Source organism: Pseudonaja textilis, chromosome 7 (assembly GCF_049901715.1).
Source record: "Pseudonaja textilis isolate UNSWEBS1 chromosome 7, rPseTex1.2, whole genome shotgun sequence".
NCBI classification, from domain to species: domain Eukaryota; kingdom Metazoa; phylum Chordata; class Lepidosauria; order Squamata; family Elapidae; genus Pseudonaja; species Pseudonaja textilis.
In genome coordinates this window covers 23166245-23180629 of record NC_141996.1, presented here as the reverse complement: position 1 = coordinate 23180629, position 14385 = coordinate 23166245, and the positions used below count along the sequence as shown (strand labels likewise).

At 34.8% G+C, this 14385-nt stretch overlaps 1 protein-coding gene across 1 annotated transcript in view; it reads right to left on the bottom strand.

Moving 5' to 3' along the window:
* BRCA2 (BRCA2 DNA repair associated) overlaps window positions 1-14385 on the bottom strand; it is a 40160-nt gene that overhangs the window by 716 nt on the left and 25059 nt on the right. Inside the window, exons 16-26 of the mRNA XM_087937230.1 lie at window positions 13182-13369; window positions 11291-11461; window positions 10398-10755; window positions 8820-8975; window positions 8567-8711; window positions 6503-6621; window positions 4773-4974; window positions 2680-2846; window positions 2454-2592; window positions 1172-1428; window positions 187-324 (exon numbers count right to left, since the gene is read on the bottom strand). Coding sequence (XP_087793356.1) covers window positions 187-324; window positions 1172-1428; window positions 2454-2592; window positions 2680-2846; window positions 4773-4974; window positions 6503-6621; window positions 8567-8711; window positions 8820-8975; window positions 10398-10755; window positions 11291-11461; window positions 13182-13369 — 2040 coding nt within the window. The remainder of the gene's footprint in view (window positions 1-186; window positions 325-1171; window positions 1429-2453; window positions 2593-2679; window positions 2847-4772; window positions 4975-6502; window positions 6622-8566; window positions 8712-8819; window positions 8976-10397; window positions 10756-11290; window positions 11462-13181; window positions 13370-14385) is intronic.

Sequence of the window (14385 nt, the reverse complement as noted above, 5' to 3'; positions counted from 1 at the left end):
AAAGCAATCTTAGGAAAGGATCAGTAGAAGACAGCAATCCTGGCCTTAGAATTCTCAGCAGTGACTATATAGGATTACAAAATGCCCTAAAGTATTTTAATTGAAATTCTTGATAGGAAATCCAATGAACGTAGAATAACTTACTTTTGAACAGCATTTATAAAATTGTTCTTTTGATAAACTTACTGCTTGTTTATTTCCTGCATCAGATTTCCAGGGAAGATCCAAGCCACATACGTTAGATAAATTACATAACTGCAAGGGATCTGATTTTAGCAAGTTAATGACTTTGTATTGTGCATCTTTGCTAAAGCAGCCATCGTTCTACAAGACAAAAACAATATTTTTGCATTGTAACTATTAAATTATTTAATTCTATATGGCTATCCAACTTGACATACAACTCTGGGGAGTGAACAGCAACTTAAAAACCAAACAAAAACTGAAATAACACATATTTTAGGTGTAGTATCAATACATGCTTTCTGAAATTATTTGAAGTATGCAACTAATACCTTATTTTTGAATGTCAGGAGTTGCCAAAAGAACATATTTTGATTTTTTTAAATAATGAAATATATACAGGTAGTCCTCACTTAATGGCAGCTGGGACTGGAATTTCAGTTGCTAAATGCTGCAGCTTTAAAGCATCACAGAATGTAACCTCATTGCTTAGTGACACAATTTCCAGCATTTAGAGTTGCTATTAATCACATCAATATGGTCTTTTAAGTGAGGACCTCACATGGTCACCATTTCCGAACTCCTTTTGGCTTTCCCATACTTTTTACTTGTGAAAAACTGACAAAGTGGTTGCAATTGGTGTTCAGTTGACTGGGACACTGCAACACTGATATTGTGGGCATCAAGCACCTAGATGTGACCACAAGTACACTACAACCAACAAATACAATGATCAGTCATAACTACCACTTGTTCAGCACTGTCATAAGTTGAAACAGTTGCTGAACAAATGGCTGTTAAACGAGGACTATCTGCAGGACTGCAGCATTTCGATTCATTTTCACCAAGGGGAATGTGGAAGGTTGTAGAAAAAAACTGATGTAGACACTGACTCAGTTGTGGAATGCTATTGTTTTAATCTGCATCACAAAAAAGTAATCTGTGCACTGCATGTACTTAACTGCTCTTTAGAAATAAGTAACTTTACCTCAATGGTATTTTTAAATTCTTTGAATATTTCTTGGAGATGGTTATCTTTTGGGTTTGAAGAAAATGCAGAAAGCTCTCCAGCAAATAGGGTGGGAATATCGGATTTGAACTCGGGTCGCCACTGAAGATTGGTTGCAGAGATCAATACAGATGGAATGATTATATCTTCAATAGCAAGCTGCTTGAGATCTGTACAAATCTGGATTGCTATTATATTATGATGTTCATCTGACAAATATACCAATGTAGAAAAACCTATGTAAAAATGAAACATACAACTTTGGTTTAATATTAAATTTTACATATTGGCCATGTTGAAGTTCAAAATGAAAAATTCCTCTATTCCCAGCTACCACCGATATAAAATTATAATCTATTTGCAGTAGGAATGCAAGGGGAAAAAGAGTGATCAACAAGTCCTGTGATGTCTTCCCTTTCCCCTATACTGCATTCTGCCATCACTACCCAGTAATCCTATTGACTTGCCCTCTAACTCAGCTGTTCATTAAGGATAACCCAGTTCATTTAAGAATGGACTGAAGAAGCAAATTGTTTCTGCTTTGTTACTCCCCAAATCCGTCAAATTAGTATTTTTTAATTTCTACAAAATTGAAAGGTCAGTAGCACAATTCCTGCTAAAGAAAAGCGAATACAATTTAAACAATTGTGAAAAGCAATATAATAACAAACACCAGATATCTAGAAAGTAACCCCATTCTTTTTTATGCATAACACTACTGTGGCTTAAATTTTCAGCTGTTATGAAACCCAATTTAAAGAAAGTAAACACAGGTCCATGGCATATCACACTTGTTAGATGGAGCTTGGTATAGTGACAGTAGAAGGGAAAATGTTAAAAATCAGTTTCCTCACACACCATTAGAATATTAGGTTTTGTAAATGGAAATCCTTGGTTTATATTGATGCAGGTCCATGATCACATTACATTTTAATTGATTGGTTTATATAATGCCTCTATGATTTCTGTTCGTAACTAGACCTAGACAATTTAAATTTGAAATAAATATATATTGCAATTAATTTAAAACTTTAAAAAGCCCAGTGATTTTTCAGCATATTACATAAACTAAGGCAGAATGTATCCATTTTACCCAGGTGATGGGGTGGGTTATTTCATTGCTTGTGTGAAACTTCAACTAAGAAATTTTAACTTCTACATTTCAGTTTGGGAGAAAAAATGGCTTTAAAGATACCAATTTGGAACTTATATATAATTACGTATATATAAGGAATAAGTGTGATTACAACATGTAACATACCTGCTCTTTTTGTCAAGCAAACTACATATCCCACCAAATCCACTTCAGAGCAAGCTGGTTGGAAGGAGGGGTCCATTAATTTACCATATACCAGACATTCCCTTGGTCTGTAAACTTGTAATAGACTTTCTTGAGAAACCTAATAGCATTATGGATAATAACATAGTGAAAATTGTGTAAAATCTGTAACTTAAGTAGCTCACTTTAGGTCTTAACGAACACTTACTGGCAGTTGTAGATACTGGGTTTTCTTGGTAGCTGTTAACTGTATATTGTTGGTTTTCAACTTGCCTTTGGAGTGAGATGCAGATAACTGAAAAATTCTATATCGTCCTCCTTCCTTTAAGAGGCTACAAACATGTGAGGGTGGACGCCAGATGTTCAGTATAACTTCTAAGATTAGAATTAAAAATACAGATTGTATTTTGACAACAATATGATGCATCTTTAAAAAAATACTTTTGCTGGTTATTGACCAGACTCATAGTCCTTAACTTAAAACCATTTGTTTAGCAACCATTCAAAGTTATATTGGCACTGAAAAAAAGTGATTTATGAGCAGTCCTTGCCCAACTATCAGTGTCTTCAGATCACGGGATCAAAATTTGAGTGCCTGACAACTGGCATATTTATGACAGCTGCAGTATCCCAGAGTCACACAATCTCAATTTGTGACCTTTTTAGCTGGCTTCCGACAAGCAGTCATTGGGAAAAGCCAGATTTGCTAAATGATTGTGTGATTTATTAAATAACTGTGGGAAAAACGTTATAAAATCAAGTGTGTCTTGTGTAGTAATGGAAGTTCTGGTCCCAATTGAGGTCACCAAGTCGAGGCCTCTCTATATTTTATTCTTAATAAACAAAAACTACACTTAATATCCATTCATATCTGTGCTACAGATCTTAATTAAATTTACTTTTAGAAATGTTACTATTTGCATACTGCTACAGTTAAATAATGCGTCAAGGGGTGACATACGATCAATTCAGCAAGGCATTCGACAAAGTAGACCACAACCTACTTCTTGGTAAGCTAGAAAAATGTGGAATAGATAGCACCACCACCAGATGAACTCGGAACCGGCTGACAAACCGTACTCAACAAGTAGTCCTTAATGGATCTAAGTCTACATGGAGGGAACTAAGCAGTGGGGTGCCACAAGGTTCTGTCTTAGGCCCAGTACTCTTCAATATCTTCATTAATGACTTAGATGAGTGAAATGAAGGGAAACTTACCACATTTGCAGATGATACTAAGCTGGCAGGAATAGCTAACACCCAAGAAGATAGGCTCAAGATCCAGATGGATCTTGACAGACTAGAACACTGGGCCATATCTAACAAAATGAAATTCAATGTAGAGAAAAGTAAAGTCCTACACTTAGGCAGGAAAAACCAAAAGTACACATATAGATTGGGTGAAACCAGGCTCAATAGCAGTAACTGTGAGAGGGATCTTGGAGTCTTTGTGGACAACCAGCTAAATATGAGCCAGCAGTGTGCAGCAGCAACCAAAAAAGCTAATGCAATCCTAAGTTGCATTAACAGAGGGATACAATCAAGATCAAGGGAAGTACTAATACCACTCTATAAAGCCTTAGTAAGACCACACTTAGAGTACTGCATCCAGTTTTGTTCACCACATTACATAAAAGATGTTGAGACTCTAGAAAAAGTACAGAGAAGAGCAACCAAGATGATTAGGGGACTGGAGGCTAAAACATACAATGAACGGTTGCAGGAACTGGGCTTGGCTAGTCTAGTAAAGAGAAGGACCAGGGGAGACATGATAGTGGTCTTCCAATATTTGAGGGGCTGCCACAGGGAGGAAGGGGTCAAACTATTTTCTAAAGCACCTGAAGGCCAGACAAGGAATAATGGATGGAAACTGAACAAGGAGAGATTTAACCTGGAAATAGGGAGAAACTTTCTGACAGTGAGAACAATCAACCAATGGAAAGCTTGCCCTCGGAAATTGTGGGAGCGCCATTACTAGAGACTTTCAAGAGATTGGACTGCCATTTGTCAGAAATGGTGTAGTCTCCCACTTGGGCGGGGGGTTGGACACATTGCAGAGATTATAATTAACCATCTTGTTAGACCATGTATAACGGACAGACTGGATTTTATCATAGATTTTAGTTGTTATTTATTGTTTTATACTAGAATTGTACATTTACTGAGTTTTTATTTGTTCTGGTTTCTGGTCTATGATTGTAATAAACTAAATTGAATTGAATAAAGCATTGCTTAGGTACTATATTATTACATGTATTTACGGTGAGTATGCCTTTCACAGCAGATTAAGATCATATTTACCTTTTGAGTTTTCTTTTGTCCCATAATTTACAATTCGTAGCTTGATTATGTTGGATACATCCCTTCTGCAGGAGCTGTTTTTCTCTTGTTCAGCAGATTCCACAGCTTTCCTGAATTCTGCCTCTATCTGAGCTTTCCTTTTATCATTGACCATCTGTCTATGACTATTCAAGGCTTTTAACTGCTCTTCATTGAAAAAACCCTGCAATAAACAGTGGTAAAACTGCAGCTAGAGATCTTAACAAAAGGGAAACATAAAATAAGCCCCCTTTCAATTATAACATGGAATATTAAATATATGAACATGTTTGGCTATCAAATGGATTTTTTTCCAGTTAAATCATATACATATCTATTTAGCTATAAGTAGAACCCGAATCAAAAATAGCTATTCCCCCGTCAGTTTCAATTTCCTATTCAGTGAAAGAATCCAAATTAAAGTATCCTTGGGAGTAATAATCATTATTACTGTCACTGTCATTGTTGCATGGGCAACACTAAAATGTCCAAAAAGCAGTTTTTATTCTCATAATTAAAAAGGTTTTCAAATAGCCCTCTTAATGTGGAAAAGACTCTTTTTAGACTTCTTTTCCAATTAACTTGCCTTTCTATTTTTTCACTTTCTTTTTGTAACCAATTGGTGTTTTTAAATATACACATCAAAAAATAAAGTGATCATGTCATAAATTCTTAATTTTTTTATTTTATAATGTTTATATACAGAAATTTTGAACTTTTTTTGTAGAAAATGTTATAGAATCTGACACATGGCCCATTTTAAAATCTGCTTGGTCCACCAGCCCTATATTTTTGAACAGGACTAGACAGGGACAGGCAAAGAGTCAGATATGGCCCACTGGATGTAAAACAGTGAGGTCTATTCTTGAAGAATGACTGATTTATACAAATAGAATGACTTCCAAAAACTATTGTTACTACTGTATCACTTACTTATTAAACTAATTATATTTCCTGCTATTGAAGTCTCTTGTTAGATTACTATGAAACCATACAAACAGAATGATAGCCACAGATATTAAAACACAAATCATCAAAATATAGTAGCCTGTTTTTTAAAAAATCATAATTTGGAGACATTTTAAAAACCTAGCCAAGAGATAAAATACCTGAACTCAGTAAAACTCTAAGTCCTGGAGTAGTTATAGAGAAGAACCAAGCCCGAGTCACTGTGATATGTAATCAAAAGCCTATGAAAGTTTAAAGGTAATACCAATATTTTGTACTGAATTTAATGGATCTTACTTTTAAATCAAATACTAATATTCTATCCAATCACAGCTACAAGAACACAGACTTAAATTTGTCATGGGCACTGAACTGATACAATCAAGCTCATACATTCATGGTTGAACTTAAATGGCTACTTCAAACAATGAATCTACCCTCCCCCCCAAACATTTTGGTGTAGCAAATAAACTTAGTTATATATACACTTGTCCTCATTAAATTTCCCAATATTTATAAGAATGGATGAAATGTAGCTTCTTTAAAATATTGGGTGAAATTTCTCTCAATATCACCATTTCTTTTTCTTTCTTTTTTTTTTTGGGGGGGGGGGGGAGAGGTCATTCTGACTTCCTGCTTTCCCCCACCTGTGCCTCCTTTGTTTTATCCCCTCTACTTATTGTGTTTTTTTTTAACTGAAGCCCTCTGGCAAAAGGCAGAAATTCATAGAATGACTATTTCTAGCATTGTTTAAAAAAACTTACCTCCATGTAAGATGGATCAGCAGAATTAATAATTGCTTCGTAAAGCTCTGCACCATCTTGTAGACCACGTATCTGTTGCCTTGTTAGAGCATGGGATCGCAGTATTTTTTTGCCTTTATCTGTTTTAAAAATTAATGAGACATAAAATTAACATGTGTCAAATACCTACTGCTATGAATTCCCAGTTAACAGAAATCAAATAGAACTGAACACAATGTGATTGTTAAGCTTCTGAAAGGAAATAGAAACAAATTGTGTTAGGTTACAAAGAATGTGCCAGCAATTAATTTAAAATTACCATCCCAAATAACATTTTTGTTTTTTCTATATTTAATGTCTTGTGTTTATAACATCATTTAAAAAGACATCCAAACAAGAACCCAACAGGATTGCCCTATTTTTAAAAATACTATTTAAATATCAAGAATTGGCAGTAAGCATTCCAATTTTGAATATAGCAACACAACCAAGAACATTCTCTCCACTATCTTTTAGACCTTCCATTAGCCATCCCTAACCATTGCCGGTTACACTTAATATCAGTTCAGTCCAAACAACAAGCTATCTTCTTTGGCAGATGGCTACTGCTCAAACAAGAAGTCAGATAGCCCAGTCCACACTCAAGTGGTCATTTCACCTGTGGCTCACTCTCTCCCTGCAAAAACAAACTCTTGACCACCCAATTTGTATCCCATAAACCTGCGTTATTTAGCACTTCAACTCATCAGAAGGCTGATAAAAATTTCTGCATCAAAATCAATTTACAACTTCAGTGGCATAAGTTTTTAATTTATTTGAAATAACACCATTATGGTGGAAGATTACTGTGTTCATAAACACAATAGTAAACCAAATCAAGCACAGCAGTAAACCTTCTCTATGGAAGCTTGGTTTGAACACTGCATACAGCAGGAACAAAGATGGTGTGCTTTAATAGCCTTAAATAGAAAATGATTCCTTCTGATATTGTTTCATATTTTATCATAGAGAGGTAGTCTGCAGATCATTTATTGAATGTATTGGGGCAATTTTTATTTAAACGATCAGGTATATAGAGTGTGATCTGTCAATATTCTAAACTAGGCATAAATTACTTAATGCAATGAATTGTAAATCTGGTTTATAGTTAGGACAGAATTATTATTTTGGAGTTAGAAGTACTCAGAGGAAACCATTTCTAAAAGAGATACTTTAATATTCATTCTGTTTATGTAACTGGAAGAATTACTTTTTAAAAACCTGATACTTCTTTAACTATTAATACTATTTAAACATTATTAAATAAGTAATATTACTTTATAATATTCAGGCACGTACTATATGTGTGATATATTTCTATGCTTAAGAATCCAAATTTTTCAACATTTCACAGTAACTCAATTCTGTTTATAGGGCTGAAATCAAATATAATTGAGAAGGAAAGAGATATCAGTTTTCTAAAGAGTTCTGACACATAAAGGTTGAACAGAACAGATAGATTGTATAGCAGTGTGAGATTTAAACACGTTTCAAATCTTATTTTATGCTCACTAATTCGACAGATAACTCTGATGTACAAACAAAGTTTATTAAAAATGTGTTTGCACAGACAGGCCTTCATGTCTCTTCCCAAAGTGGATTGAGATCATGAAGCATACCTTCGGGGTTTCAAACAATACTTTTATACAGTCTCAATCAATAAGATCCCTCCCAGTTCCCTTTGTCTGCGTACTTGACAAACAAATAACACATCCTGCATACGTGACAAACATGACTTCCTTTTGTCCGGTTACACCAGGATTTATCTTATCTTGTCTTTTACGGTTTGTTCAGAGCAAGGCGACACTTTCTTGCACATTCCGGTCAAGCTGACACACAATAGTTCTTCCGTTACAGTTTGTGGCCTTGCTGCTGAATCTTGCAATTAGAGTCATTAGCATTTTATAATACAATTCAATTTCTTTTATAAAAGAGTAACTTTCTACCCATTCCCACAGCAGTTTTCATATTTCTCTATAGACATTTTTCTTTTATTACATGCAAAATAACATTCTAAAAAATTAAAAATATAGATGTATATTTTACCATCACTCTTTTCAAATTTTGCTTGTATTTTTGCCAACAATATTTCTAACGTTTTCTGTCGATTTTCAGCAAATTTTGCAGCTTCTCTTTGTTCTGCTCGATTGTTACGAAACACACAGCACCCAGTTGGTTGTTTTTCCATCCACTGAAATTAATATTGGTTGAAAATTAGACCACACATTTGAATTAAGATTTGCTTCTCAAATACTAGTAATTATGTATATATTGAAGGCTAATTAATAAACTGAATTACCTGTATAGGATAAATCCTTTGAATAATGACATCAATGCAACCAACAGTCCCACCATCACTAAACAATGAGGATAAAGGCAAAGAGAATGGCCGAGGATCACGATAATATCCTAATTTGGCATACCATCGAGCACGTCGAGTACTGTTAGCTGTAATCTATAATAAAACAACTACTTACTTCAGAACACATTGTAATGTAGCCTGACAGCCATGTAAATTTTTAAGTATGTAGCACATCTAGTTATAGAGCAAATGTTTATTTCAGAGAAAGGGAATAAATTATATCTGTCAATTGTAAGTGCAATAAAAGTAGTCTATACCACTCATGTGTACATTATGGTATTTACTTGATTTCTATAGCTGCCTTTCTGACCAGTAACACTGATTTTGTAGAAGATACTACTTTTGGTCTCTGGGAGGTGGCGATGTGATCTGGGCATGGGATGATCACATCTGTCCCTTGAAATGGACAGATCCCTACCAAATGACCCTGGAATTGTCCTCAGCTTTACAAGGAAGTGGCCTTATTGGATCAGCCTGGTCCAGGTAGCTATTGGACTCTATTTGGTTTCAGAAACAGTTTAGTTTTCTCCCAGTATTTTCTTACACAGTTAAATCAAGGCGTCTTGATTGGCTAATCCTTCCAGGGAGGGTGCATCTAAGTGGATACCAAGTGGTGATAAAAATATCTCTTTAAGAGCAAGGTGATTCTGCAAGTTCTGAAAGATGGAGGTGCACCTGTTATTCAAGAGACCATTCTGAATAGTATTTTTTTTAAGAGACCATTCTTGGGCCCAATCAATCTGGATAGCTTTCATCAGTCTCCAACTTTCAGAGAAGGTTGCTAAGGTGGTGTTCAGCTTCCAGTTTCAGAGAACCATGGAGGAAGTAGATTATCTGGACTCTTTGGGGATTTAGAAATGGGTTAAATACAGAGATGGCTTTTGTTGTGCTGATCAATGATCTTGTCAAATTTAGGATGGGGTAGTGCATTCATCCTGGTTCTCCTTGATGTCTCAGGAGTCTTTAATATATCAACCATGATATCCTTCCGAGATTGGTAAAATGAAGACCCAGATTGTTGGGGGCAATATGCTGACTCTGTGAACCATTTAGGGAGGGCTGTAAAGCACTATGAAGTGGTCTATAAGTCTAATTGCTGTCGCTATTTTACTGTAATATCTGTTTCTCCCCTAAGCAGTTGAGTCTAGTCAAATGAGTTCTCTGTCGTTGATTTATCATGTTTGGCTGGAATTTTATATTTTATATGTTGGGTTGTTTTTTAACACTACATAGTCCCTCACTTGATTATTTTCATTCTGCACAGTTCCCATTTTTGAGTTCAATGGCCCTATAAATAGATAAGTAAATAAAAGGATTTGTAAGCAACTCACATTATAGACAGTTACATATGGTGTACTTTAAGAGAGAGGGTGGGAGCTACCTGACCTGGAGACCTATAACTCTGAAAGGAGAATACAAAACAAAGAGACAACTATGCAGAAATGTTTTGTCGCTGCCCATTCAATATGTAAAGGTCATCTTGAAATACAACCATAGCACAGGTTATAAATGTACCTTTAACATCAGAGATTCTGGTGCTTCTAAAGGAGTGCTTGCATCCTGAGATCCCACAAGTTCTGCTCCGTGTACAACAATTTTCTGGCCAACTGTAAGCTTCTGCCTAGATAATAGTGACTGAAGAGGAGGATCCAAGACTGCCCTAATTCCATACCAACCATCTGTAACTTCAATGATTGCCACTTCTTTTTTATTGTCCTCAGTGATGCTTTTACTGTCAGCAGTTTGAGGCATGTTTGTGCTAAATGATATAATTTTAGAGATGCACAGTATGATTGTTTTTCCAGCAACATCATCTCTTTCTGTTATTCTTTTGATGGCTGATCGTTGACTTTTATCCACTTCTATATCGTACCTTTAAAAAAATTGAACAAATATTTCAAACTGATTTTGATGTTTTTGAGAAGCAATTATCTTGCTAAGTAAAAGGTAAACACATATGTGCTAGTCGTTTCCAGCTCTAGGGGGTGATGCTCATCTCCGTTACAAAGCTGAAGAACCAGAGCTGTCCAAAGACATCTCTGTGGTCATGTGGCTGGCATGACTAAACGCCGAAGGCGCATGGAATGCTGTTACCTTCCAACCAAAGTGGTCCCTATTTTTCTACTTGCATTTTTACATGTTTTAAAATTGCTAGGTTGGCAAAGGCTGGGACAAGTAACAGGAGCTCCCTCCATTACGCGGTGCTAGAGATTTGAACCACCAACCTTTCTGATCGATAAGCTCAGCATCTTAGCCACTGAGCCACCATGTCCCTTGCTAAGAAATAGCACTTAATTTTAATGAGCAAACACCAATAGTCTCATTTGAAAGTAGAGCATAATTAAGACTATACAGACACAGGTAAAATTTAGAAGAGTCATTTTCCCAAATCTTAATCTTAATTCTACCTGTACTTTAGCTGAAGTAATACTCCTTCTGGTGTCAAACATTTACTGGCAAAAAATTGTGGAAATGCCACCTCCATAGCTGCCAGTTTCCATACAATCCACTTATAATGATTATACACCCAGGCTTTGGAAGTTAGATTGGGATCTACACCAGGCGTGTCACATAAAGCCCTGCACCAAAATATCAAAAAATGTATCAAACTATTAGAAGATAAATCCTGAGTTTCAACACAAAAAAGACAACAATAACAATCATAATTCATCTTTTTTAAATGCATGTTTTGAAAAGAGTGATAAATAAAAACACAGCCTAGACTCCTACTAGTATAGAAGCTAAAAAATGTCCTGTGGAATTTCTTTGTGTTACTCCCTGCATTACTACTTTTCACATTTAAGCTCTAAATCACTACAGACAATTATACATATTTATCTTATAAAATTCTATATTTTAGTCAAAACACAATGAAAAATAACTTAAAAATTGGACGTGATTATAGTAAGAGAGAATACTGGCGTTTGGATGTAGAAGACTATGAACGTAAATGAGAGGTACTTGAGAGAACTCTAAGTCAAGTGGAGTCGGGGGCATGGAAGAAAGCAGATGTCAGGTTTGGATGTAAATTGCAAATTCTGTGAATAATGAAACCTGTGCTGGAAATATTTTTCAAAAAGATTAATGGTTTTAATAGACGTGTGTGTGCGCGCGTGCGCATATATGCTAGGGAAAAATGTGATAAAGCATGATCAAAGAAGTGTGCAAATTATTTTCTTGTAAATGAACCTAGAATCACACATTTCAAAGAAAAAATAAGTTTTGTAAATTATTTTAGTAAGAAGGCCTGCAGCAATACTTGTAATTGATTATAGTAATATTAATAATCTATTCAAATTAGTAAACAAAAAGGAGCATTTATTTGGATATTAAGGATATTTGTTTCCCATCCTTCCCTCCCCCCCCCTCCCCCTGCCCCAAAATGAAATCATGAGTTATAGTCTTCCCTTAGACATGAAAGCTAGCTGGGTGGTTTTGGATCAGTCACTCTCTTAGCAAAGCCCAACACACCTCACAGGGTGGTTGTTGTGGGGAAAATAGGAGAGAACATTATGCATCCAGGCTTGAGCTGTATAAAACAAAGGCAGAATATAAATCTAATAATAAGTAAGCAAGCAGGCATAAGAACCTACTTTATACTGAGCCAAAATATTTATATTGCAGTAGTTCAATAGTTCTAGTGGGGTCCAGATTTTGCTTATGACCTGTAAGGCCCTAAATAGCTTGGGACCAGTGTTCCTAGCTGATTACTTTCACCATTAGTGACCTGGTCAATCCTTAAGATAATCAGAAGTGTCGTGTGTGTCATGAGAACCATAGAATGCCATCTAGAAATCCTAGAATCATTTCTAAACAGGCTTTTCATGCAAGTGTGAGTATATTTTGAAATAGTCTCTTTTAAGTATATGAGGTTCCTGAAGGTACCTCTTTTACATAACTGAAATTGCTTTCAACCAGGACTTTCTGTAAAAATGTTAAATGAATGGCTGTTGTTTCTGGATGTATTATTAAATATAAACAATGTCTTAATCTTATAGTTTTTCAGAGACATAAACAAAAAACAACTTTTTAATTTTAAACAAATACTGTAGTTTCTGCATTGCGCTGGTACTGAGAAATATACACATTTCTGCCATTAAAAACATCAGTAATTCTAACTTTTAATAATGTATTACATACTCATAGATTAGAACTGTCAAACTCATGGCCCTCGGGCCGGATGTGCCATGTGTTGGCCATGCCCAAACCTGGTTTAGTGAAGGGGAAAAAAGTTACAATATGTCCGTGACGACACGAGTTTGACACCCCTGTCATTGATAAATATCTTGAATATCATACCAAAAGAATTCTTCTTTTCCGGCCTTTCCCTCATCATTAGGAATAATATATCCTCCATCAGCCAACTGTATTCCATTGTCTTCTAGAAAATATTTTTTACTGAAAAAATCCTGGATGAGAAATTGAAAATCTTCTGCATTTGTGCTATTAATTTTTATGCATTGCTTGGAAATACCAAAAGCATACAACTGCAAGGATAAAAGGCAGACAGAACATTTTAGTATTATTAAATGCATATAAGCTCAACATATATGTACTAACAAATTATGAATGATACTTCTCAGCATGTTTCTCAAAAGAAGAAATTCCAACTATAAGTTCCAAGTATTTAGTATCTGTAGTACCATGATATTGATCTCTAGAGACAAAACTTTATAAGTTCTTTGGTTACTTTAAAGTCATTATTAAAAAGGTAAAATACAAAGTAATCAGAAAGCAAAAATTCAAAACAGTCAGATCCCTGGAATTAAGTAGCTTTGACTTTTATGTAGGATCTTTTAGAAGACTTAGATGCATCTCAGAACCTTAATAGTAGTCATTCTCATCTCATGAAAGAATAGCAAATGACAAAAAATTCCTCCTCAAATTTAGGCATTATGTTGATGGGTAAATAGTACTAAAGTATTCATTTATTTTCAATAGAACAATATAGGATATTGTTCAATATAGGAACAAACTGCAGTTAACCTTGGTTCATTCATTTTCCCTCGTGTTTCTCTACCAAGACTGGAAATACAGAATTTAGAAACTTTTATTCAAGTTCAGCATAACTGAATTTAAGTTAAATCTGAATCAGGACAAAACAAGTTAATATCACTTGAAATCTCCAGTTTCAGAACAAAATATATGATATCCAAATATTGTCATTAACAGTAATTAATCCAGATTAATCAAAATTAGAAGCAAAAAATAATATCCTCAGGATGGTAGATAAAAAAGAGAGAGGCAATATTACTTGAAATTACCCAAGTTCAGAAAAAAAAAACAACCATATTGTCACTAACAATAATTAATCCACATTAATCAAAATTAAAAGCAAAAAGTGATCTCCTCAGGACTGCAGATAAAAAAAGAAAGAATAACAAACATACATCTGAAGCTTGGGTATGTAACATTATATAGTTGTTAATATTATATTAAAACCAGATCAATATGCCACTGGATATATTAGGAATGTTAATATTTATTTTCCTCTTCAAAGAAA